Genomic DNA, 24,983 nt, shown 5'->3' with positions numbered 1-24,983 from the left:
GCAATCATCGAGAGTTTCTAACGTGCCCCCTTGTTGTCTCTCGGCCGCCGTCCTCTCAACCGCCGCCCCCCTTTTCGGCTCCTTCCCTCCTCCCGCCTCCCGGCCCGGCCCTGCTGGCGCCTCTGGCGCTACGGGCTGGGCAAGATGGCGGCCTTCGGGATCTTGAGCTACGAACACCGGCCCCTGAAGCGGCCGCGCCTGGGGCCTCCGGATGTGTACCCTCAAGATCCCAAACAGAAGGAGGTGAGTTCCAAAATTCGAGCTCCCTAGGGTCTTGGGCAGATGATTAGAATAAGAGGCGGCATTGACAGTTTAGGGAAGGGGGGGCGGGGCGATTAGGTGGGAGCAAAAGTCCCGAAAGGGGGAAGAGTAAAGTGGGCCGGTGTCAGAGAGCAGGGACTGAGCTGCGAGGTTCCAAGGCATGAATTGGAAATGATGTAGGGGCCGCCGCGCCACAGTCACCCCTCTCTACACGCACACGTCTCAGAAAGTTGTCTGAGGTAGCTTGATGAGGCTACTCTCCAGGGAAGAGTGATGTTGAGGGAGCTCCTGGTGGTTGGGAATCTTAGTTGTCCTATGGGTGAGGGTGGGGTCCAAACGAAGGTAAAGGCCTAGCTTTAAATAACAATATGTTCTATTCAGAACCAATCCTCATCCCTTTCTCCCTTGTTCCTTTCATTTCTGCTTTTCTCTCCCACAATCACCTCCCAAGGAAAAAAATGCTAAAATGCTTTTTCCTGTCTCAGGATGAACTGACGGCCTTGAATGTAAAACAAGGTTTCAATAACCAGCCTGCTGTATCTGGGGATGAACATGGCAGTGCCAAGAACGTCAACTTTAATCCTGCCAAGGTGAGACAACACTGCCAGGCTGAAGGAAAAGGCTGGAAGAATCTGAGGATCAAAGGCCCTGGGTTGGGAAGATGTAAAGGGACAATCTAAGTGGCTGAGTTTGCCTTCATTATCCAAAGCTACCACACTGGCATTTTCCCATTAAAGGCACCATCACCTGTCTTCCCCTTCTTCCCACCCTAAAGTGTAGTTTTCTTCCTTCAGATCAGTTCCAACTTCAGCAGCATTATTGCAGAGAAGTTACGTTGTAACACCCTACCTGACACTGGTCGCAGGAAGCCTCAAGTGAACCAGAAGGACAACTTCTGGCTGGTGACTGGGCGATCCCAGAATGCCATTAACACCTGGTTCACTGATCTGGCTGGCACTAAACCGCTCACACAATTAGCCAAAAAGGTGAGGCACTGTTTCCTATTTTTCAAACTAAGAGGGGAGTGTGGGTACCAAGTGCTCTCCTATTTCCTGTATTAAGCTGCTTGGGTGTCAGCTCATGGGGAATAGAGACCTCACTAATTGTGATGTCCATCCAGGTCCCCATTTTCAGTAAGAAGGAAGAAGTGTTTGGATACTTAGCCAAATACACAGTGCCTGTGATGAGGGCCGCCTGGCTCATTAAGATGACCTCTGCCTACTATGCAGCAATCACTGAAACCAAGGTTAAGAAGAGACATGTTGACCCCTTCATTGGTGAGTAATTCCTAACACCAGGCATACTATTGATGGCTTCAAGGAGTGATAGAGAAACCCTTGGAATCATTCTTCCTAATCTATATTCCTTGCTTCTACTTATATATTGCATCCATTCAATTAGTAAACATCAAGTAATTTGATTACCTGTTTTTGTGTTTTGGGCTGAAAAGATGACCAGTAGATTATCTCCTTAGGATACTTACAGTCTATTAGGGATGCTTAGGCAAATTTATATTTATGTTTTCTTTTTGTGTGTGTGTGGTGCTAGGGATTGAACTCAAGGCCTTGTAGATGCAAGGCAAGTGCTCTACCAACTGAGCTATATCCCCAGCCCTATATTTATGTTTAAATAGCATAAATATAGAATGTGGTGAATGTCAAAAGAGGAGACAGGTCAGACATGGTGGTTACATGCCTGTAATCCCAGCGACTTTTGAGAAGCTGAGAAAGAAGGATGGCAATTTCAAGGCCAGCCTGGGCAACTTTAGTGAGACCCTGTTTCAAAATTTAAAAATTAGAAAAAGTTCTGGGGATGTAGCTCAGTGACAAAGCACCCCTGGGTTCAATTCCCAGTACCAAAAAAGAGGATACAGAACACAGATGGTTCTCTGCAACTTCAGTAGACAGAAAGATTACTTTCTTTGGGGGATAGTTGGGAAGCTTTGAGAAGGTAGAATTTAACTAGAGGCTAAGAGGAAGAGTATAATTTAGAATTATGGTGATTGGGGGTAGGAAGGGAACAGAAGGTAGTCTAAGCAGAAGGATAGTGTCAAATTGTCCCTTTTCCATCTTGCCTCTAGAATGGACTCAGATCATCACCAAGTACTTATGGGAGCAGCTACAGAAGATGGCTGAATACTACCGGCCAGGGCCTGCAGGAAGTGGGGGCTGTGGTTCTACAATAGGGCCCTTGCCCCATGATGTGGAGGTGGCAATCAGGCAGTGGGACTACAATGAGAAGCTAGCCATGTTCATGTTTCAGGTACGGAGGAGGCCATGTTGTGTGGAGCATTGAATTGAGCCTAACTTTGGACTCTGCCACTATAGAACAGAATGTGCTTCTCCCTTTGCCCTGGTTATGGTTCTCCTTATCCTTTCATTTACTTTATCTGCCTGATTTTTAATAGTCCCTGGATTGAACTAATACGCATCCCATCCCTGTAACCCATAGGATGGAATGCTGGACAGACATGATTTCCTGACCTGGGTTCTAGAATGTTTTGAGAAAATCCGCCCTGGAGAGGATGAATTGCTTAAACTGCTGCTGCCCCTACTGCTTCGAGTAAGGCCTAGCATCTGGGGGGCGGGGGTAGTCTAGGGATGATTTGGGTAAGACTAAGACATTACAACAGCGTCCCTTGGAGAGAATCAGGGACCCTGATGATCTTGTTTTCACAGTACTCTGGGGAATTCGTTCAGTCTGCATACCTGTCCCGCCGTCTTGCCTACTTTTGTACCCGGAGACTGGCCCTGCAACTGGATGGCATGAGTAGCCACTCATCTCATGTTATATCTGCTCAGTCGACAAGCACACTACCTACCACTCCTGCCCCTCAGCCTCCAACTAGCAGCACACCCTCCACTCCCTTTAGTGACCTGCTTATGTGCCCTCAGCACCGGCCCCTGGTTTTTGGTCTCAGCTGTATACTACAGGTAGGTACTAGGTGGACCCAAGGAAGTGTTAAGATATAGCTTGAGAAGAACTGGGAGCCCATGCTGGAGAACAGGGGTGATTCCAAATTGGAGGTGGGAGTAGGCACTGAGTACTTTCTTAGGAGATTGTTTGCTTCTCGGTAATGGGGTGTTAGTTTCACTTTGGGTGTTTTGTCCAGCCTCTCCCAGGGCTAAAAGGCTTTCCAGAAGGTGGGTGAAGGGAGGGGATCAAAGATGGATTGGTGCCTACCTCTGGGACTCAGAGTAACATTGTGTAACTTAGGGTTGGGTCTTACAATGGAATTCCATGTAGTCATGGTAACTGAGATTGACTTAGCTGTTTCTGTCTGGCAGACCATCCTCCTATGTTGTCCTAGTGCCCTGGTTTGGCATTATTCACTAACTGATAGCCGAATTAAGACGGGTTCACCACTTGACCACCTGCCTATTGCCCCTTCCAACCTGCCCATGCCAGAGGGCAACAGTGCCTTCACTCAGCAAGTAAGTCTGACCACTAGCCTGGTACTCCCAGATTGGAATATGAGTCTGAATTACTCTTCTAGAAATAGTAATTTGGAGTCTGGTACTGTTTTTTTAGCCTTTTGTATGCCTGAGTACATCCTTAAAGCCTTCCTTTTTGATATTGCAGGTCCGTGCAAAGTTGCGGGAGATTGAGCAGCAGATCAAGGAGAGAGGACAGGCAGTTGAGGTTCGCTGGTCTTTTGATAAGTGCCAGGAAGCCACTGCAGGTGGGTGTCAGAGGACAAATAGTAGGAAGTATCTTTGAGGAAAGGATGGTATGGTAAGGATGTAGAGATCATAGAGATCTGAGAGTCAGAATGCTTTGGACCTCTGGTTAAGTCCCCTTTACTGCTTGTCTTCCTTAGGCTTTACCATTGGACGGGTGCTCCATACTTTGGAAGTTCTGGACAGTCATAGTTTTGAGCGCTCCGACTTCAGCAACTCTCTTGACTCTCTTTGTAACCGAATCTTTGGATTGGGGCCTAGCAAGGATGGGCACGAGGTGAGCAAGAAGGGGAATAGAGGGGCAGGGGATATAGCTCAGTCGGTAGAATGCTTGCCTTGCATGCACAAGGCCCTGGGTTCAATCCCCAGCACCACAAAAAAAAGGGGCAGGGGATAGAAAGAACAAATAATGTAGTAAAAGTAGATGTATGTACAAGGATGGCAGGGTGAGGCATCTTCCTGGGCCCATTTTGGCTTCATTTTGTTTTGATACCAAGGATTGAATCTAGGGGTGCTTAACCACTAAGTGACATCCCCAGCCATTTTTATTTTATATTTTGAGACAGGGCCTTGCTAAGTTACTTAGCCTTGCTCGCTAAGTTGCTGAGGTTGGCTTTGAATTTACAAACCTCCTGCCTCAGCCTCCCAGCAGCTGGGATTATAGGCATGTACCACTGCTCTGGGCTCAGGATATTTTCAGATGGGTCTAGTCTTTTAAAAAATTCAACTCAGCATACCCAGATTTCTTGTTTCTTTCTTTCTTTCTTTTTTTTTTTTTTCTATAACTGGGAATTGCACCCTGGAGCACTTTAACACTGAGCTACATCTGCATTCCTTTTTATTTTGAGACAGGGTCTGACTAAGTTGCTTAGGGCCTCACTGAGTTGGTGAGGATGGCCTCAAATTTGTAATACTGCTGTCTAAGCTTCCAGAGGTGCCGAATTACAGGCATGTGCCACCATGCCCAGCAGCATACCCAGATTCCTACCAAAATTATGATTTGATGAAAGATTTTGAGGAGATGAAGAGGGCTGGTAACTTTCAGAGTGCAAAGTGATTTTGGAATATCAAGAATCTCTTTGGATTGGGCTGGGGTTGTGGCCCAGTGGTAGAGCACTTGCCTAGTATACATGAGGTCCTGGGTTCGATCCTCAACACCACATAAAAATAAGTAAATAAAATAAAGGTATTGTTTCTAACTACAAATAAAAAATATTTTTTTTAAAAAAGAATCTCTTTGGATTGAGTTCCATAGAAGTTTGTTGTTGACTTGTGTTCCTGAACTGTTAAACATGAATGTGTGGGCTAAGGAATAGTTTCTCTTGGTAAATAAATAATTAACAAATGCTGTGTATAATTTTTTAAAAAAAGAAAAAAAATTAGAATTCAGTTCTTTGTCCCCAGCCTACCTTACTCACCCTTATCTTCCTTTGATTTCTAGATCTCTTCTGATGATGATGCTGTGGTTTCATTATTATGTGAATGGGCTGTCAGCTGCAAGCGTTCTGGTCGGCATCGTGCCATGGTGGTAGCCAAGCTTCTGGAGAAGAGACAGGCAGAGATTGAGGCTGAGGTTGGCCAATGGGAGGGAATTTCACCAGGGTTGGAGATCCTAGAGAATGCAAAGTGGGACCAAAGTTGAAGGTGTGAAAACAGAATAAAGAAACGAGGGCAGGGGCTGGGGCTGGGGCTCAGAGGCAGAGCACTCGCCTGACATGCATGAGGCACTGGGTTTGAACCTCAGCACCACACAAAATAAAATAAAGTTATTGTGTCCATCTATAATTTAAAAATAAATATTAAAAACAAAGAAACGGTAGAGTCAGGTGTGGTGGCACATGGTTGTATTCCAGTTGACTCAGGAGGCCAAGACAAGAGATTGCAAGTTCAAGGCCAGCCTTAGCAATTTAGAGAGACCCTCAGCCACTTAGCAAGACCCTGTCTCAAAATTAGGGTGATGTTCAGTGGTAAAGCATCCCTGGGTTTAATCCCCAGTAGAGATCCTATAGGAAATGTTAAGGACATGGAGCATGAGTAGAAAGGAGCATTTGATAACTAGTTAGAGAAGAGATCAAGGCTATAGCTGGGAGGTGGCAAAAAGTGAAGAAACAGGGAAAAGTCAACCCTCAGTTTGTTCTCTCATCTTGCAGCGTTGTGGAGAATCCGAAGCAGCAGATGAGAAGGGTTCCATTGCTTCTGGTTCCCTTTCTGCTCCTAGTGCTCCCATTTTCCAGGATGTCCTCCTGCAGTTTCTGGATACACAGGCTCCCATGCTGAGTATGGACCCCTGCCACCCTCTGGTTGTTCTAGACTCAGTCAGCCATTACTGTTACCAGAAAGCATAATAAGGGCCTTCTGGTCTGTATTTGTCTTGGGTTCTGTACAGAATTACTTTTAGACATAATACTTTGTGTCCTTCAACAGTTTTTGGATGGGAGGCTTCATTCCTATGATTGCATCAGGGGTATTCCTCTCTGACCTACTCCTGCCTTAGGTGCCTCCTTCTCTTTCTGACCCCTTCTTCTGTGCTCTGCTAACTCATCTCTTCTCGTTCCCTCCTTCCAGCGGATCCCCGAAGTGAGAGCGAGCGGGTGGAATTCTTTAACTTGGTGCTGCTTTTCTGTGAACTGATTCGACATGATGTTTTCTCCCACAACATGTATACTTGCACTCTAATCTCCCGAGGGGACCTTGCCTTTGGAGCCCCTGGTCCCCGGCCTCCCTCTCCCTTTGATGATCCTGTCGATGACCCAGAGCGCAAGGAGGCTGAAGGCAGCAGCAGTAGCAAGCTGGAGGTGAGTGGCTTTTCCTTACCCTCAATTGTTTCCTCTGACATTCCCATCAACTTTGCACAGTTCTGAGGCCTCATTTGTCTAAGAAGGGTAGTATTTTCTTAGTACTTTGGGATTTACCAAGCACTCTCATGTCAGTTTGTTGTTTTTTGTTTTTGTTTTTGTTTTTAAATTCGGTCTTGGGGCTGGGGATGTGGCTCAAGCGGTAGCGCGCTCACCTGGCATGCGCACGGCCCGGGTTCGATCCTCAGCACCACATACAAACAAAGATGTTGTGTCCGCTGATAACTAAAAAATAAATATTAAAATTCTCAAAAAAATAGAAAATAAAATTTGATCTTCACAACAGCCCTGGGAGGTACATTTATCTCCCATTTAAAGCTCATGGAAACTGAAGCCCATACTTAGTGACTGGACAGGGCTTGAATCTGGAACCTGTGCTTTCCCCAATATGGTCTTTTTTCTCTAGTTCTCACATGAAATCTTCTAGGCAGTGGGGAGCATTTTCCTAGGGCTAAAGCAGCTTTGCTTATGTTCTGTGCCCTCAGGATCCAGCACTCTCAGAATCTATGGACATTGACCCTAGTTCCAGTGTGCTGTTTGAGGATATGGAAAAGCCTGACTTCTCAGTAAGTGTGATCCTGAGCATGGTAAAATCTAGCTCTTTAGTTCCTCCCATTTTGCCTCTTCTTGGAATTTCTTTATACTCCCTCATCCCCTTTTCTCTTCAATGTTCCACCCTTTTACTTTTCTTAGTTGTTTTCCCCTACTATGCCCTGTGAGGGGAAGGGCAGCCCATCTCCTGAGAAACCAGATGTAGAGAAGGAGGTGAAGCCACCACCCAAGGAGAAGATTGAAGGAACCCTTGGGGTTCTTTATGACCAGCCACGACATGTGCAGTACGCCACACACTTTCCTATCCCCCAGGTACTGTTCCCCAACACCTTGCAGTGATCTGTTTTGCCCAGATTTCTATCCAAGGAATTTGCCGAGGGGATGGAGCTGTTCCTGAGGGCTTGGGTGTTCTGGGAAGGGATTCAAGCATGGGGGAGCTGATGGGTACAGAGCATGCAACTAAGAGGAGGGAAGGAGATCCATGCTGAAGTCTGATGGTGCTGCTGGGATGCAGGAGGAGTCATGCAGCCATGAGTGCAACCAGCGGTTGGTTGTACTATTTGGGGTGGGAAAGCAACGAGATGATGCCCGCCATGCCATCAAGAAAATCACCAAGGATATCCTGAAGGTTCTGAACCGCAAGGGGACAGCAGAAACTGGTGGGTTTGAGGCTTCTTAAACAGATCTCCCCCAAAGAATGCCCTAGTCAGTCTTCCCATCCCCAGCATAGGGAACTCCCCAGTCATGTCCCAATGTCCTGTCTCTTGGAGTCTCTGAGAGCTCTAGTCCTTTTGAAACTTCCCCCCTCATTCCCCCCCTCTGCAGACCAGCTTGCTCCTATTGTGCCTCTGAATCCTGGAGACCTGACATTCTTAGGTACCTCACAGTAAGCCCCATACTGCCCTCCCTCCCTCCTCCTTCCCTCCCTCAACCTAGTACCTCCCTGTACATATTCCTCTAAGGTCCACATAGTCTGTGGTCCTCTAAACCTTTGTTTCACAGTCCCATTCATCCTTCCCTTCATCCCTCCCCAGCCCTTCCTTGACCCTCCCTTCCCTTTTTCCCTTTCCTTCCTACCCTCCCTTCCACCCCTCCCTTTCATAGCCTCCTCTCCATATCCCTCTCCCCTCCCCAGTCAACTAGTTGTTTTGTCTGTCCTGACTCATCCTTTTCAACTGTCCCTTCAGGTGGGGAGGATGGGCAGAAGCGGCGCCGCAACCGACCTGAAGCCTTCCCCACTGCTGAAGATATCTTTGCTAAGTTCCAACATCTTTCACATTATGACCAACACCAGGTCACTGCTCAGGTGTGGGCCTAAGCCCAGCCCCCTTCCCACATTCTGGCCTCCTGTCCTGTTTCTCCTTCCCTTTTATCTTTTTCCCCTTCCTAAGCAGGCTAAGCCTGTTGGTATCATCCCCTTCCACCATCATCCTTTCCTGATTCCCTGGGTCTTCTTCCCTCTCTCCACTCCCTCCTCACTCTCACTGCCCTTATCAGGTCTCCCGGAATGTTCTGGAGCAGATCACGAGCTTTGCCCTTGGCATGTCATACCACTTGCCTCTGGTGCAGCATGTGCAGTTCATCTTCGACCTCATGGAATATTCACTCAGCATCAGTGGCCTCATCGACTTTGCCATTCAGGTAGGGAAGATAAGGGTGGAGGAAAGAATTCGTGCTATATAGGGTCATGAAGGCAGGGATAGAAGCGTCAGCCAGTTTTGCAGGCTATTAGGATGGGGCAGGAAGACTAGCACAGGGGGGAGTGGAACATGAGCTAAGACTGCAGGAATAGAGACTTAAGTGCTCCCCTGGGAGGCCCAGGAGACAGATTAGAGCATTGGGCACAGACTGTCCTGCCACTGTGGAATTCATAGAAGTGTGTCCTGGAGACTGGTGAGAGGTGTCATTTATGGAGTAAAGGACAGTCTGGCACTTGGTAACAGGACCTTTCTATGCTGAGGCGGCTCCAGCATGAAGGGGCTCCAGCCTGGCGTATCAGCTTCCTCACAGGAAGCAGGATTATGAATGACACGAGGGGCCCTTTCTCACCTCTCACCTTCGTTCTCTCTGCTAGCTGCTGAATGAACTGAGTGTGGTTGAAGCCGAGCTGCTTCTCAAATCCTCGGATCTGGTGGGCAGCTACACTACCAGCCTATGCCTGTGCATTGTGGCTGTCCTGCGGCACTACCATGCCTGTCTCATCCTCAACCAGGACCAGATGGCGCAGGTCTTTGAGGGGTAAGCAGGGCTTGCTTCCAAAAAACTTGAAAACACACAGGGCTCTGGTGGATGCCAGTGAAAGTGGCCTGGGAAGAACATGTGAGCTCACACTGTGGGGAGGGGCCTACAATTCAGATGGATAAGGAATGGTGTTACCAGGAGACTTGAATCTGTTTCAAGGGGCATTTGTGCCCCAGGCCCTGTACACCTCCTGCTAATCCTCCCAACCCTGCCTCTTATGACAGGCTGTGTGGTGTAGTGAAGCATGGGATGAACCGATCAGATGGCTCCTCTGCAGAACGCTGTATCCTTGCTTATCTCTATGATCTGTACACCTCCTGTAGCCATTTAAAGAGCAAATTTGGGGAGCTCTTCAGGTAAGAGAGGTGGGAGGTAAAGGGTAGAGAGTGGGACCTAGTCTCATCTCCTTCCCATTACCACCCACCTCAGGAGCAGAGCACAGCCCAGGGCCCTGCTGTCTACAGAGGGTCACTATGGACTGTGTCCTCCATGTGTTGTTACATTACCAAGAGTGGGCCTTCTTCTTCTCTGCCTCCAGAGGCCCCTGTTTCTTATTCTCATGTGGTTCCTTTCCTGCCCAGTCTGCCAGACCCCATCTCCTTTTTTCTTGTCCCAAGTTCCCTTGTCCCTCACTCCCTCCTTTTTTTTTCCTTTTCTCCCCTCTCCTGACCATCCCTGTACCACACCTCCACCAGACCTTCTTCAACACAGCTATCTCCTTTCCCCGACCCCTGCAGCGACTTTTGCTCAAAGGTGAAGAATACCATCTACTGTAATGTGGAGCCATCAGAATCTAATATGCGCTGGGCACCCGAGTTTATGATCGACACCCTGGAGAACCCTGCTGCTCATACCTTCACCTACACAGGGCTAGGCAAGAGTCTTAGTGAGAACCCTGCTAACCGCTACAGCTTTGTCTGCAATGCCCTTATGCACGTCTGTGTAGGGCACCATGATCCCGATAGGTATGGGGCGTACTGAATGAGGAATGGGCATTACACCCCTACCTGATATTGGGAGGGGTGACATACCTGGGAGGTTCTACACCCTGATTATTACTGGGGTAGAGATGAAAAGTTAAAGAATCTGAGGTTTTTGTATAGCAAGGCTTTTCCTGAGGGCATCTGTACTTTTCCCTAGGGTGAATGACATTGCAATCCTGTGTGCCGAGCTGACCGGGTACTGCAAGTCACTAAGTGCTGAGTGGCTAGGAGTACTTAAGGCCTTGTGCTGCTCCTCTAACAATGGCACTTGCGGTTTCAATGATCTCCTCTGCAATGTAGATGTAAGACTTGGGGTAGCTTCTTGGTGGAGAATGGGGAAGTTAGTGGGGCAGGGGGCTAGGCATGATTATCAAGGTCTTAGTGGGTCAGAGTTCTGCAGAAGGGAAGCACACGGCTTTCCTTGGGTGCCTTCTCTCCACCCTGACCCATCATGTCTGCTTTTTCCTCTAGGTCAGTGACCTGTCCTTTCATGACTCATTGGCTACTTTTGTTGCCATCCTCATTGCTCGCCAGTGTTTGCTCCTAGAAGATCTGATCCGCTGTGCTGCCATCCCGTCACTCCTGAATGCTGGTGAACTACCAATCCATAATTTTTAGAATTTCTGTATCCCACATTTCAATACACATTTGATGGCCATCCTCCCATCGTTCAGTGTGGGACACCCTGCTTTGGTTCCCAGGTCCTTACCCCAAGGCCAGAGCTTTTGTGCACCCCAGGCTAGACGCAGCCTGTTTTATAAACCTGGATTTGTACTTTTCCATTTGTGTGTGTGTGTGTAAGAGAGAGAGAGAAAGAGAGAGAAAGAGAGAGAGAGAGCGCAAGCGCACACAGTGTTGGAAATCAAACCTAGGGCCTTATGCATACTAAACATGTGCTCTGATGCTGAGCTACACCCCCAGCCCAACAACCTTTCCATTTTTTTGACCATTCGACTGCATAATAGTTCTCTGCTCTAACTTCCCTTCAGTGTTCTTTTTCTCTATTCATTCTCCCCTTTACCCCCCAACCACAGTTCAGCTTCAATCTTTTCTAGATCTGCTTTGTTTTCCTCTTAGCTTGTAGTGAGCAGGACTCAGAGCCTGGGGCCCGGCTTACTTGCCGCATCCTTCTCCACCTTTTCAAGACACCACAACTCAATCCTTGCCAGTCTGATGGAAGTAAGTGACCCTGATCAGAGTCAGGCAGCAGTAGAAAGTGCCCCCTGAACCCCTGTGGTCTCTACTCTTGCTTCCCCTGACTTCAGCTCCCTCCCCAGACAAGCCTACAGTCGGAATCCGCTCCTCCTGTGACCGCCACCTGCTGGCTGCCTCCCAGAACCGCATCGTGGATGGAGCTGTGTTTGCTGTTCTCAAGGCTGTGTTTGTACTTGGTACGGGGTAGGAAGGGAGTGGTGCCAGAAGTGTGTATAGGGTGGAGTGCCAGCTAAACTACAAGAGACAGTCTTTCTCCCTCCTGAAGGTGGTCTCTCTGACCTGAGGAGAGGAGGGAGAGAAGTATATTTCTGTCCCATAGGACAACATTAGGGGAGTTTCTGCCTCTGTGGGCCTGGGGCGGGTCTCCACACAGTGTTCTGATCTTTCTCTGCCCTCCCTATCTCCCACCCGTGAACCACAGGGGATGCGGAACTGAAGGGTTCAGGCTTCACTGTGACAGGAGGAACAGAAGAACTTCCAGAAGAGGAGGGAGGAGGTGGCAGTGGCGGTCGGAGGCAGGGTGGCCGCAACATCTCTGTGGAGACAGCCAGTCTGGATGTCTATGCCAAGTACGTGCTGCGCAGCATCTGCCAACAGGTCAGTCTCACCTTCCCCCCACACCTCCTAAATGCCACTGTATAATATAGTCCCGTTTCCAGCTTGTGATCACACTACTTCCTTACTATACGTAGGGTCCCTTACCTATCCCCAGCACATCACCCCTATTCGTAACCCCGTCACTGGTTGCCCCCAGTCCCCTGATTATTAGCTTCCTCAGGAATGGGTAGGAGAACGTTGCCTTAAGTCGCTATGTGAGGACAGCAATGACCTACAGGACCCAGTGTTGAGTAGCGCCCAGGCCCAGCGCCTCATGCAGCTCATCTGCTACCCACATCGACTTCTGGACAATGAGGATGGGGAAAACCCCCAGAGGCAGCGCATTAAGCGTATTCTCCAGGTAGGCCAAGGTGATGGGGGTCTTGGAGGAAGCAGTGGGACCCAACCTAAGGAGAAACAGTGGGAACCAAGAAAAAGAGCACGAAGACGAACAGGGATGTAGGAGAAAGGGGGTGAGAGAAACAGCACCAGCGTGGGTTTAGGAGTAAATCCAGTATGGACTAGACTTGAGAGTAAGACTGTTAGGTGCATGCACGGCTGTCTGGAGTGAGAATGGCTCATCAGTGGGAGGCATAGCATCTGGGAGGCCTGGTTTTTGGCTTTGTATATTTGGCACATTGGTTGTGATGCAGTAACTGAATAGTAATAGCTATTCTTTATTGAGTACATACTTTATGCCCAGGTATTATACACAGCACTGTGTGTAGCGTTGTGTAAATATTTTCTCCCTTAATCTTTGTAATCCTATGAGGTGGGCGTGAGTATCCTTGTTTAACCAATGAGGAAACTGAGGCTTGAAGAGGTTAAGTAATTTCTACAAAGTCACACAACTAGTAAGCTTGGAGTCACTATGTGAGCCTAGGTAGGCTTGTGCCCTTTCCACTGCTTCAGATGTTTAGGGGACTGAAGGGTGGAAAAATAAGGCCATGGAGGACAAGCTAAAGGAATGAGGTCTCTTCAGTTCAGAGGAGATAATGCCAAAAGGAAATTAGCTAACAGTGGCCTCCCAGTCTCTGTAGGACTTTGAGAGATTGTCCTGTAAAGGTCCTGTCAGGGACATTGAGCAGCTGATCTAAAACAGCAGAGGCAGATTTCAATTTTAACATCAAGGATTTAAAAATTAAGCATTGGGCTGAGGTTGTAGCTCAGTGGCAGGGCACTTGCCTAGCATGTGCGAGGCACTGGGTTCATTTCTCAGCACTGCATACAAATAAAAATAAAGGCAGTCTGTCCATCTACAACCACAAAAATATTAAAAATAAATAAATGAAAGTTAAGCATTAAGCAGGACTTTTTGATGAAAAGGATATGAGGTTCTGGAACAGGAATCTGGAGAAAGACTTCTTTCCTGAACTACATTTAAAATAGGATATGGGCTGGGGATGTGGCTCAAGCGGTAGTGCGCTTGCCTGGCATGCGTGCAGCCCGAGTTCGATCCTCAGCACCACATACAAACAAAGATGTTGTGCCTGCCAAAAACTTAAAAATAAATAAATAAATAAATATTAAAAAAAAATAAAATAGGATAGATTTTCAACCATTTTGGATTTTTAAAACTTAATCTTTCCTAAAGAGAGGGACATAGAGGTCCTTTCAGACCTCTATTAGTCTGTGATTTGAGGTATGGGAGATCAGGAATTGGCCACAGAATGGTGGGGGTGTGACAACAATGATGACTAGCTTGGGGGTGGGGCCTCTACCGCAGAACTTGGACCAGTGGACCATGCGCCAGTCTTCCTTGGAGCTGCAGCTCATGATCAAGCAGACCCCTAACAATGTGAGTAGTGCCCACCCAGGCCCTCCCTTTCCCATGACCACTTCTAGCTCCACATGTCAAGAGGTGAGCCACTATAGAAGAACCTAGGTCCTACCCTTGGGCTCTTGAACTGAGAGAGATAAGAGGGTATGGGAAAATAGCAGACGTGTGAAGCTGATGATAAGGAAAATGAGTTCAGAGTATTAGAGCACTGAGTGGTGGGGAAGCTTGGCAGCACTGGCAGTGGAACCTGTTTCTGTGGCCACAGATGTAAAGAGGTGTTCAAAGGAAAAGACAGTGAGAATTGGAGAAACATGGAGGTGCTGGAGGTTACAACTCCCGACAGAGTTTTGTCCCTGCCTTCCTCTCAACCCCCACATATGCTCTCCTTTACCTCATCTCCCATTTCTACTATCATCTTTTCTCTTTACTCCTATCTACCTGGTTTTGCATCTTTATGCCTTTCACCTTTCACAGGAGATGAACTCCCTCTTGGAGAACATCGCCAAGGCCACAATCGAGGTTTTCCAACAGTCAGCAGAGACAGGGTCATCTTCAGGAAGCACTGCGAACAACATGCCCAGCAGCAGCAAGACCAAACCTGTGCTCAGGTTGGGTGGAACCATGTCAGGACTCATCCCCTTACAAGTTCCTCTCTACTGGTAGCATGAGTGATGGCTGCTGCATGGAGATACCATCCATGTCCAGGGAAAGGAGAGGATGGATGGGCAACCTTGCCCTGCTCCTCTGTAATCCCGTGTCCTCTCTTCTGTCTTCCAGCTCTCTAGAGCGCTCTGGTGTATGGCTGGTGGCCCCCCTCATTGCCAAGCTGCCCACCTCAGTCCAAGGGCATGTATTAAAGGCTGCTGGAGAGGAACTGGAGAAGGGTCAGCACTTGGGCTCTTCTTCTCGCAAAGAACGTGATCGACAAAAGCAGAAGAGGTAAAGGGGCTGTGGAGGGGGCCAGTATTGAGGGGAAATAGGGAGAGGAGGCAGGCCCAGGGAATAAAAATTGGGGCTGAGGGCTGAAAACAAACATCACAGGGAAGTGGCCCATCAGGGGATAAAAGTGGTATGGCTGAGCAAGAGGCTAGATCTTTTTTTTAATATTTATTTTTTTTTAGTTGTAGCTGGACACAACACCTTTATTTATTTATTTTTATGTGGTACTGAGGATAGAACCCAGGGCCTCACATGTGCTAGGCGAGCACTCTACTTCTGAGCCACAACCCTAGGCCAAGAGGCTAGATCTTGAGAAAGCAAAGTCTGGGATTTGGAGGAATAAGGTTGGAAGTTGCCTTATCCCCAGCCCATGGCTTTCTCGTCTTGTCTCTTTTTCCTTTTATTTCCCTTCTGTCTCTAGCATGTCCCTGTTGAGCCAGCAGCCCTTCTTATCTCTGGTGCTGACATGTCTGAAAGGACAGGATGAGCAACGTGAGGGACTCCTTACCTCCCTCTACAACCAAGTGAACCAGGTACAGGTCTCTGAGCTATGGAGGTGGGCAGGAGGGTAGTAAAGGATATACCTAAGAGGCCACTATGGACTTGGAACCTTCGTTACTTTCAGATAAACAGATTGGGTGATTTGGAATAGAAACAAGAAGATCCCTGAGCTGCATGTTAAACTTGTTTTATCCTAGATTGTGAATAATTGGCGAGAGGACCAGTACTTAGATGATTGCAAACCAAAGCAGCTAATGCATGAGGCACTCAAACTGCGGCTCAACCTGGTGAGGGGGGAGCTGGGGAAAAGAAGGAAGGGTGTGGGGCTGGAAATGCAGTAAAGAAGTCCCAGCCCAGCCAGGCATGATAGCACATGTCTGTTGTCCTAACACTTGGGAGGCTGAGGTGGGAGGATCACTTGAGTCTATGAGTTTGAGACCTGCCTGAGCAACATAGCAAGGCCCTGTCTCAAACAAACAAAATTAGAAGCCCCCTGGGCATGGTGGCACATGCCTGTGATCCCTGCAGCTCAGGAGGCTGAGACAGGAATATCACAAGTTCAAAAGCCAGCCTCAGCAATGGTAAGGTGCTAAGGAACTCAGTGAGACCCTGCTCTAAATAAAATATAAAATAGAGCTGGGGATGTGGCTCAGTGGTTGAGTGCCCCTGAGTTCAATTCCCGGTACCCTCCCCCCCAATAAAAAGAGAAGCCCCAGGTTGTTGGGAGAATAAGGATGAGGATGGAGACCACAGGTTTTGGGGGGTCTTCAAGTATTAATCCTGCTCTCCTAAAGGATGCAGGGCCTGAAATGGTTAAAGGAACTGGATCACTGCAGTCAGGGTCCAGTAGGTTGCATAACCCAGATCCTTATAGGGACTCTGCCTCTGTATCCTAGATTCTAGCTGGACCTGAGAAATACTAGAAACCCATTGTAGAATGTTGAATGGAATCCTGGCAATCATTTAGTCCAACTCTTATAATTTTATAAGTATTGAAACAGAAGCTGAGAGATATCAAGAATTCAGTCATCAGCCCAAAATCCTATAACAAATCACAGATAAATGGAACATGACCTCAGGGGTCCTAACTCCCACCCAACCTATTTCCTTACTAAACTTTCTTTAAATGCTGGTCATCACCCCTGCACCCCTGAGAGCCATCTGACTGACTTGTGGTCGTGGCAGGTGGGGGGCATGTTTGACACAGTGCAACGCAGCACCCAGCAGACCACAGAGTGGGCCATGCTCCTCCTGGAAATCATCATCAGTGGCACTGTCGACATGCAGTCCAACAAGTAAGCATCCCTGTCCCCTCCCTGCTGTTCTGTATTGCAAGGGAGCCCCCTACCCTTGTGCCAGCTACCCTACCTACTGTGATCAGTGTGGATGTAACTGTGGACTCCCTGGCCCTGGATTTTCCACTGTCTCATTGCCCTTGGCATGACATATCAAGCACCTCTCCCTGCTCCAATTCTCCCCTCAGGCCTTTTTCTTTCTTAACCTCTTTGTTCTATGGTTTTCTCCCTTTGCACCTGCCACAGTGAGCTCTTTACTACTGTGTTGGACATGCTGAGTGTACTCATCAATGGAACCTTGGCTGCAGACATGTCTAGCATCTCGCAAGGCAGCATGGAGGAAAACAAACGTGCATATATGAACCTAGTGAAGAAGCTGCAGGTGAGCAGAGGAGGTGCCTGGGTACTAGGACCTCAGTTTTGTTCACCCTGACCGAGTTTGTTGTCCAGCCAGCTTCAGGGACTTTGTTCTGGCCTGAGCCCTCTGCCCTTCACTTTTTTTTTTTTTTTGGTGGTGCTGGGGATTGAACCCAGGGCATTGTGCATATGAGGCAAGCACTACCAACTAAGCTATATCCCCAGCCCCTCTCCCCTCCACTTTCACATCTGTTTTTACTTTGTTATTCATGCAAGGAGAATTTTCTGAATGTCATCTTTATATCAGGTTCTGGGCTACCCCAAGACTTCCCATCGCTCTTTTTCTGTGTCTTTGAACTCTTGTCCCATCTTCCTGTGCCTGCAGAAGGAATTGGGAGAGCATCAATCAGACAGTCTGGAAAAGGTTCGCCAGTTGCTACCACTGCCCAAGCAGACTAGAGATGTCATCACGTGTGAACCACAGGGCTCCCTCATTGACACCAAAGGCAACAAGATTGCTGGCTTCGATTCCATCTTCAAGAAGGAGGCATGTTCCACTGTCTTCCCATACCTGCTGCCCCTTTGGGGAAGAGCCTTCCCTACATTAACCTGGAAGCCCCAGAAGACTCAGATCCAAGAGTTTGTCGGGCTCTGCCTATAAAAACCATCTCTGGGGTTCTGAGTGAATCACTTAGCTTTCCTTATATTTCATCTCTCCTTCTTTGGAGTCCTGCCCTATTTTCTTGGTCTCTCCCTCCACCTCCACCCACCTTGTCACATACCACCCCTATCTCAGCACCGCACCCTCCTCTTTCCTTTGCCCCACCTGCCTCCTCTATGGCCCCACCCATCTATCTGGTTGATAGCTCTATATCTCTTATCCCTGCATTTCTCTCCCCTACCCACCCATCTGGGCACAGTTTTCTCTCTTCCCTCTATGTCAGTTGCAGTATTTGTTCAAAAATCATAATTGCGGTGTATAGTAGACAGTGAGAGGGAAAAGAGGATGCTGACTTTAAAATTCAAATCCTTTCATATATACATTATCTTAATTTCTCATCCGTCTCATTTTCTTTTTCTCTTTCTGCCTTTCTCTTTGCTTTTTTCTGTCTCTCGCCACCTGCCCCCCCCCCCGCTTTCCTGTTTCTTTCTCTGTCTTCCTCTGAATGTTGTTCTTCCTTCCCCACTTTTTTTCTCTCTCCTCACCCACTTCTCTGTCTCCCTGCCTCTGTGTCTGCTTCTTGCCCCAGCTCTGCCTCCGCTGCATCTTTCATGACTTCATCCTTTGCCTTTACGCCTCTCCCTGCCACCCATCCCTCTCTCCCTTCATGACTCTTCCACATGGGTGTGTGTGTTCCTATGTATCCAAGTCTGTTTTTCCTCCTTTCACCATCTCTACCAAATCTAAGCATAACTTTTTTTTTAAATGCCAACAGATATTTTACCCCTTTCTCCAAGTTCTCAAGGTCTAGCTTCTATTTTCCATGTCTCAACAGCTCATTGTGTCTCATTTTCTGGAGCAGGGTCTACAGGTTTCCACAAAACAGAAGATATCTCCCTGGGATCTCTTCGAGGGCTTGAAGCTCTCTGCACCACTCTCCTGGGGCTGGTTTGGGACAGTCCGAGTTGACCGGCGAGTGGCTCGAGGGGAGGAGCAGCAGCGCTTGTTACTCTACCACACACACCTGAGGCCCCGGCCCCGTGCCTATTACCTAGAGCCACTGCCACTGCCACCAGAAGATGAGGAGCCACCAGCTCCCACCCTTCTAGAACCTGAGAAAAAGGCTCCTGAGCCCCCCAAAACTGACAAACCGGGGGCTGCTCCACCCAGCACTGAGGAACGCAAGAAGAAGTCCACCAAGGGCAAGAAACGCAGCCAGCCAGCCACCAAGACAGAGGCCAGTGCCTCCCCTGCTGCAGTTCTCCCCCAGCCCATCTTCATGACTTTGTGTATAATCGAGTTTATGGTTTATGGGGATGTGGCACATGGGAAAGGATGCCATTAGAGTTGAAATAAAAATTAGCCATATAAATGCAGCTTTTCTTTACCCCATCTTCCCTCACCTAATCTCCCTATATTCCGCTACAACCCACTCACCTTCCTCTGCTACCTACACAGGACTATGGCATGGGCCCAGGCCGAAGTGGTCCCTATGGTGTGACAGTGCCTCCAGACCTCCTGCATCACCCCAACCCTGGATCCATATCTCACCTGAGCTACAGGCAGGGCCCCATAGGCCTGTACACCCAGAACCAGCCACTACCTGCAGGTGAGGGCTAGCCACTGGGAATGGTGAGATCCCCTGGACTTTGCTTCCACTCCCCTGGGGTGCCATGGATGACTGGGACTCTGAGCAAGGGCTGGAGGGATGAGGAGCCTAGAGAGGTCAGTCCACTCTTTTTTCCAGGTGGCCCTCGTGTGGACCCATATCGCCCTGTGAGGTTACCAATGCAGAAGCTGCCAACCCGACCAGCTTACCCTGGAGTGCTACCCACAACTGTGACTGGTGTCATGAGCCTAGAACCTTCATCTTACAAGACTTCCGTGTACCGACAGCAGCAACCTGCAGTGCCCCAGGGACAGCGCCTTCGCCAACAGCTCCAGGCAAAGATAGTGAGAGGGGCAGTAGGGAGGGCTGTCAGGGAGAGGGGCTTTTGTGGGTCACAGGACTGAGGAGACATTTGGCATCTTCACAGGGTGGGATATACAAGAGAGGATGTAATAGAAAACATTTCCTGAGTTTGAGTTTTTCTCCTTTTACCCTTTAGCAGAGTCAGGGGATGTTGGGACAATCGTCTGTCCATCAGATGACTCCCAGCTCTTCCTACGGCTTGCAGACTTCCCAGGTAAGGGCTTGGGATTGGGAGCATCAGGGAGAGGAAGGTAAACTGCTGCACTCACTCTTGGCCCTGACTCCCTCTCTCCTCCTCTGCAGGGCTATACTCCTTATGTTTCTCATGTGGGATTGCAGCAACACACAGGCCCTGCAGGTACCATGGTGCCCCCCAGCTACTCCAGCCAGCCTTATCAGAGCACCCACCCCTCTACCAATCCTACTCTTGTAGATCCTACCCGTCACCTGCAACAGCGGCCCAGTGGCTATGTACACCAGCAGGCCCCAACCTATGGACATGGACTGACCTCCACTCAAAGGTACCCAAAGTAGTGAGAAGGGAAGGGACACTGAGGTATGAGGGAGCATTTGATTTGGGAAAACCAGTGCCTGAAGGTAATGGGACTGGTCTGAACTTTTGGAGACATTGAGAACATTTACCTGGTCATGTAACTCATAACCACAGAAGACTGAAGTAGGAAGGGAATATGGAGACCAGTAGTCTTACATCAACTTTCAGAATTTCTTAGAGGCTCTGAGAGGAGAAACCATTTACCTGACTCTGATAAGGAAAGTTCTGGGGTTTGTAGACATAGTGTAGGGTAAGGAGTCATAAATCCTGTGTTGAACAGTTGAACTTCAGGATGGACTAAAAAGTGAATACCTGAGTTAATGTTATTCAAGTTGTAGTTAAGACCTGGTAATTGTGTCATGAGGCTCTGCAGCTTAGGTTTAAAGCACTGAGTTAGAGGACTTATGAACTATGGCTGTATGACCCACACTATGCTAGGACTGAGTGAGATGAAGAAAGATAGCCCCCTTGCCAAAATACATAGTCCTTTACCACTTAGAATTTTTACTCTAGCTGAGGAGCAAAAATATTACATAGAGCCATGTGCAGTGGCACACACCTATAATCCCAGTGTCTCAGGAGGCCGAGACAGGAGGATTGTGAGTTCAAAGCCAGCCTCAGCAATGGCAAGGTGCTAATAAGCAACTCAATGAGACCCTGTCTATAAATAAAATACAAAAAAATAGGGCTGGGGATGTGGCTCAGTGGTTGAGTGCCCCTGAGTTCAATCTCTGGTACCCCCCAAAAAAATTACATCGAAAACTATATGAAGACTACCGTGAGTAAAGATAGAATCAGGTGTGCATAATGGGTGCTGTGAAGTAAAATAAGGATTCACAAGAAGTGGGATACTATCAGTGTGGACCTGAGCCATCAGAGAATTTTCATGAAGGAGGTTAGGCCTTTGAATTAGTTAGGATTGGGGTTTATGAAGAAGAGGAGAAGAAAGGGCATTCTAGGTAGAGATTGTAGCATGAACAAAGACATAGGGGCTGGAGTGAATAAGGTGTCTAGATGACAGAAGCAGAGTTAGGATGGAGTGTACAATTTTGCTGGGGGAAGGTTGATAGATGTCCTTGAATGCTGAGCTGCAGCATTGAGACAGAATCGCAGAAAGGGTTCTTTTGATCAGGAAAATGATGGGAGGAGTTGAGCAGGTTGAGAGTGTGGAATGAGTGAATTGAAGGCAGGAGAAGATGAGACAGGGATTCCAGCCACTGACTGTCTCCTGGATATGCAATTCAGGTGGAGAGGGCATAAAGAGCAGTAGAACAACTTGAAGTGTTACCCAGGCACAAAAACAGCAACAACAAAAAACCTCAGTGAGTGCTTATAGAATAAGTCGTGTTATAAGACTATTTTTCATTTTCATATGAAAAAAATAAAACACCTGAAAAATTCCTAACCACTAAGGCTATGAGACAATAAAATGGAGCATTGTCTTTACACCTTATTCTCTGACCAAAAAGTCAGAATTCAAAAGGGCTCCTTTGGTTAGTGCCAAGAGGAATGAATGCAATGACCTGTTAAAGTTTCTTGCAGGTCAGGGACCCAGGGTTTAAAATGCCACTCTGTCCTAACCCCATGCCTTGACCTCTGGTCTCCTTGTCTTTGGAGGTTTTCACACCAGACACTGCAGCAGACCACCATGCTAGGTACCATGACTCCGCTGAATACCCAGGGCGTCCAGGCAGGCATCCGCTCAACTTCCATCCTACCTGAGCAGCAGCAGCAGCAACAACAGCAACAGCAGCAGCAGCAGCAGCAGCAACAGCAGCAGCAGCAGCAGCAGCAACAGCAGCAGCAGTACCACATCCGGCAGCAACAGCAGCAACAGATCCTGCGGGTAAGGCCCTGAGAGGGTAAGGCCCTGAGATTCCATCCAGCACTTGGGAGCCCTAGGAGGGAAGAGAAGCTCAAGTTCCTCCCGCACTATCACCAAGATTAAATGGGGTGGTGTGCTAAGCACCCAGCAGAGCAACTGGCTGCGCTGGGGTTTAGGTTGGTTGTCTCCCCTCTCCTTTTTTGCCTATTGAGGATCATAGTGGGACAGAGTTGAATACTGACTGATGGGTCCTCCAAGTTTGGTTTCATTTATGCATTGGTCTGAGAAAGGAAGAGCAGACCCAATGCTCTCCCTGCCCCCATCCCTCAAATACTAAGTTGTAGCTGCCTTGATGGCCTCAGAAATATCTTGTGTCTTCACAGCAGCAGCAGCAGCAACAACAGCAGCAGCAGCAGCAGCAGCAGCAGCAGCAACAGCAGCAACAACAGCAGCAGCAGCAACAACAACAACAACACCAGCAGCAGCAGCAACAGGCAGCTCCTCCCCAACCCCAGCCCCAGTCCCAGCCCCAGGTAGCTGCTGGACTCCAACCCCAGGCTCAGGGACAGCTGCCCAGGTTGGGCACATAGCCAGTGATCTGGGTTGGGAATGGTGTGTAGGGTAGCAGTTGGAGGCCAAGGCATGGCACTCTACAAAGGGATTGAGAAATGAGGCTGAAGAAGGAGGCCCGGGGGGTTAGAGTTCTATTTTCCGATTTCCCCTCCCACCTCAGTTCCAGCGCCAGGGGCTTCAGCAGACACAACAGCAGCAACAGACAGCAGCTTTGGTCCGGCAACTCCAACAACAGCTCTCCAGTAAGCTTGCCTGCCTTCCTGAGGAGAACCCCTTGGAATAAGTGGGGGACAGGGTGGGAAAATATAGCTAGGTGATTGCTTTAGGCCCAGGTTTCCTTCCCTACCTTTCTATGCCTTTCCCTTTCCCTTCCCTTCCCTTCCCTGACTAGCTTTCTTCCTACATACCCATAACCTTTCTGGGTCTCCCATCCCTGACAATCTCTGGTTTTTCACAGATACCCAGCCACAACCCAGTACCAACATATTCGGACGCTACTGAGCCATGTGGAGGAACTGCTTGTGCACTGGATGTGGCCCCACACTTTCCTCTTAATTCCTAGCCCCTCTTCCTGGGCTAGCACCAGTAGTGGTTGGGGCCCTTCCCTCAGGCTCCATTTTTAATGAGTTTTTAGTATTTTTGTTAATGTGAAGCATTGAGCTGTTGGGTTTTGTATATTATTTATATAGAGAGACCCCAGAGCTGTTGCACCCAATACACAGAGCTTCTTTGCAAAGGGAGTGTGTGAGTTCTGTGTGTCGGGGAAGGGTGGTCTCTTGGGAGAGTGCTGGGGGTTGGACAAACAAGTCAGAAGCCTTCATGCCATTCAGATCATCGTCCCCCTTTACCTTCAACTCCCTGTTCCTTTTTTTCTGAGCAGGGAATATTTTTTATTGGTACATTATAATTATACATGATAGTGGGATTCATTATGCCATATTCATACATGCACATAGCCATAATCTGATCAGTCTGATTCTCTCCGTACATTTCTTGATTCTGATTGGAGTATTACTCTCTCTTCCCTGCTCCAAGGCAACATATCGAGGTACAGGCCCCCAGTCTCTTAAAAGGGGTAGCTTCTTTACAGCTTTCCTTCATGGAGGCCATGCCTCTGGGATTGAGGGGGACAGTTACATCAGGGGAAAAAAATCAATGGAACTGGATTCTCTTTCTACAGCATCCTAGAAACTGGACCTCAAACAAGGGGGTGGGAGGGGTCAAGATGATGGACATTGCCTACCCTTTTTGCCATCTCGTGGTCCCTATCATGCACCAAGTGACATTCTTTTCATAGGCTAAAAATCTTCTCTCAGAGTCACATTTTTGAGATGAAAAACTGCCTTCCATTGGCAAGAGCCATCATAGAATAGGTGGCAGAAGGACAGTGTGGCTCTAAGAGGAAGAGAGGCCAGTAAGAAATAGCACACATTTCTCGCTGCCGTGCTCCTGGAACTGCTTGTGTTCACATGACCCACCTTGGCAGTTACCCAGAATGACTGATGCTCACTCCCATTTTACAGTAGAGAAAACTCAGAACTTGCTCAGAAGTCACATTTGGAGCTGTGGCGGGCCATTCTCGGCCCCCTTGCTTTCTGCTTTGGGCCCTAGATCCAAGGCTGTGCAAAAGAACCAACTGCCTTACAACAATGAAGTCTTCTGGTCTGCCTAGCCAGGGTTGGAAGAGGACCAGTTCCAGCCTGGTGGGTGGGTGCTACAGGAAGATTTGACAACTTAAGGGCAATGTTCCATGTTCGTTGAAGCCATAGTTGCACCTTATCACTGGGAAATGTCAAGTATGTTGGTAATACTGGGAGTACCAATCAATACCCAAGTCATAAAAAATAAAATCCCTCTTTGAGGTCCATCCACAAAGCCCTTATGCATATGGGATTTACAAAGTTTGAGATTCGGTGAGTGCAAGGAATGGAACTCCCTGCCAGGATAAAGACAAACATGACTGAAGTTCTCTCTGACTTCTATCCTGACATAAACACACTGGAGCCCCAGGTGTTGACAGAAGCTTGGCTGGGATAAGGAGCCTTCAGAGGGGCCTGGGTGTGTCAGGCCCACTGGACAGGTGCACTACATACAGAAACACACCATATCTGGGGCGGCGGGTAGAGGCTGAAACAGACAATTG

General features: G+C 48.3%; 1 protein-coding gene across 12 annotated transcripts; it reads left to right on the top strand.

The window, feature by feature from the left end:
• Med12 (mediator complex subunit 12) lies at positions 1-23,576 on the top strand. Of its 12 annotated transcripts, none has more exons than XM_058586291.1 (46): positions 1-243; positions 747-851; positions 1,056-1,247; positions 1,382-1,538; positions 2,342-2,523; positions 2,713-2,823; positions 2,940-3,194; positions 3,549-3,695; positions 3,844-3,943; positions 4,082-4,218; positions 5,383-5,514; positions 6,092-6,218; positions 6,507-6,736; positions 7,282-7,362; positions 7,490-7,660; positions 7,863-8,007; positions 8,174-8,224; positions 8,536-8,654; positions 8,846-8,989; positions 9,423-9,586; positions 9,814-9,945; positions 10,285-10,554; positions 10,730-10,874; positions 11,044-11,164; positions 11,650-11,751; positions 11,838-11,963; positions 12,209-12,384; positions 12,566-12,745; positions 14,111-14,182; positions 14,639-14,772; positions 14,942-15,103; positions 15,525-15,636; positions 15,802-15,891; positions 16,790-16,899; positions 17,146-17,281; positions 17,642-17,803; positions 18,780-19,154; positions 19,376-19,526; positions 19,665-19,870; positions 20,026-20,103; positions 20,193-20,247; positions 20,323-20,410; positions 22,060-22,288; positions 22,651-22,800; positions 23,001-23,082; positions 23,298-23,576. In XM_058586291.1, the coding sequence occupies exons 1-46, from the start codon at positions 145-147 to the stop codon at positions 23,339-23,341; spliced, it is 6,537 nt and encodes a 2,178-aa protein (XP_058442274.1). In that variant the 5' UTR covers positions 1-144; the 3' UTR covers positions 23,342-23,576. The 12 variants fall into 12 exon arrangements, with proteins under 12 accessions (XP_058442274.1, XP_058442267.1, XP_058442266.1 ...); XM_058586292.1 differs by having other exon boundaries at positions 2-243; positions 10,327-10,554; positions 11,850-11,963; positions 22,657-22,800; XM_058586284.1 differs by having other exon boundaries at positions 19,665-19,861; positions 20,193-20,410.
• The last annotated feature ends 1,407 nt before the right edge of the window (positions 23,577-24,983 follow it).

This window comes from Marmota monax, unplaced genomic scaffold (assembly GCF_021218885.2).
Source record: "Marmota monax isolate L192 unplaced genomic scaffold, Marmota_monax_Labrador192_F-V1.1 WCK01_AAM20220418_F8-fsc00284, whole genome shotgun sequence".
NCBI classification, from domain to species: domain Eukaryota; kingdom Metazoa; phylum Chordata; class Mammalia; order Rodentia; family Sciuridae; genus Marmota; species Marmota monax.
Note: the sequence above shows the minus strand (reverse complement) of the source record. Positions and strands in the feature narration are given on the sequence as shown.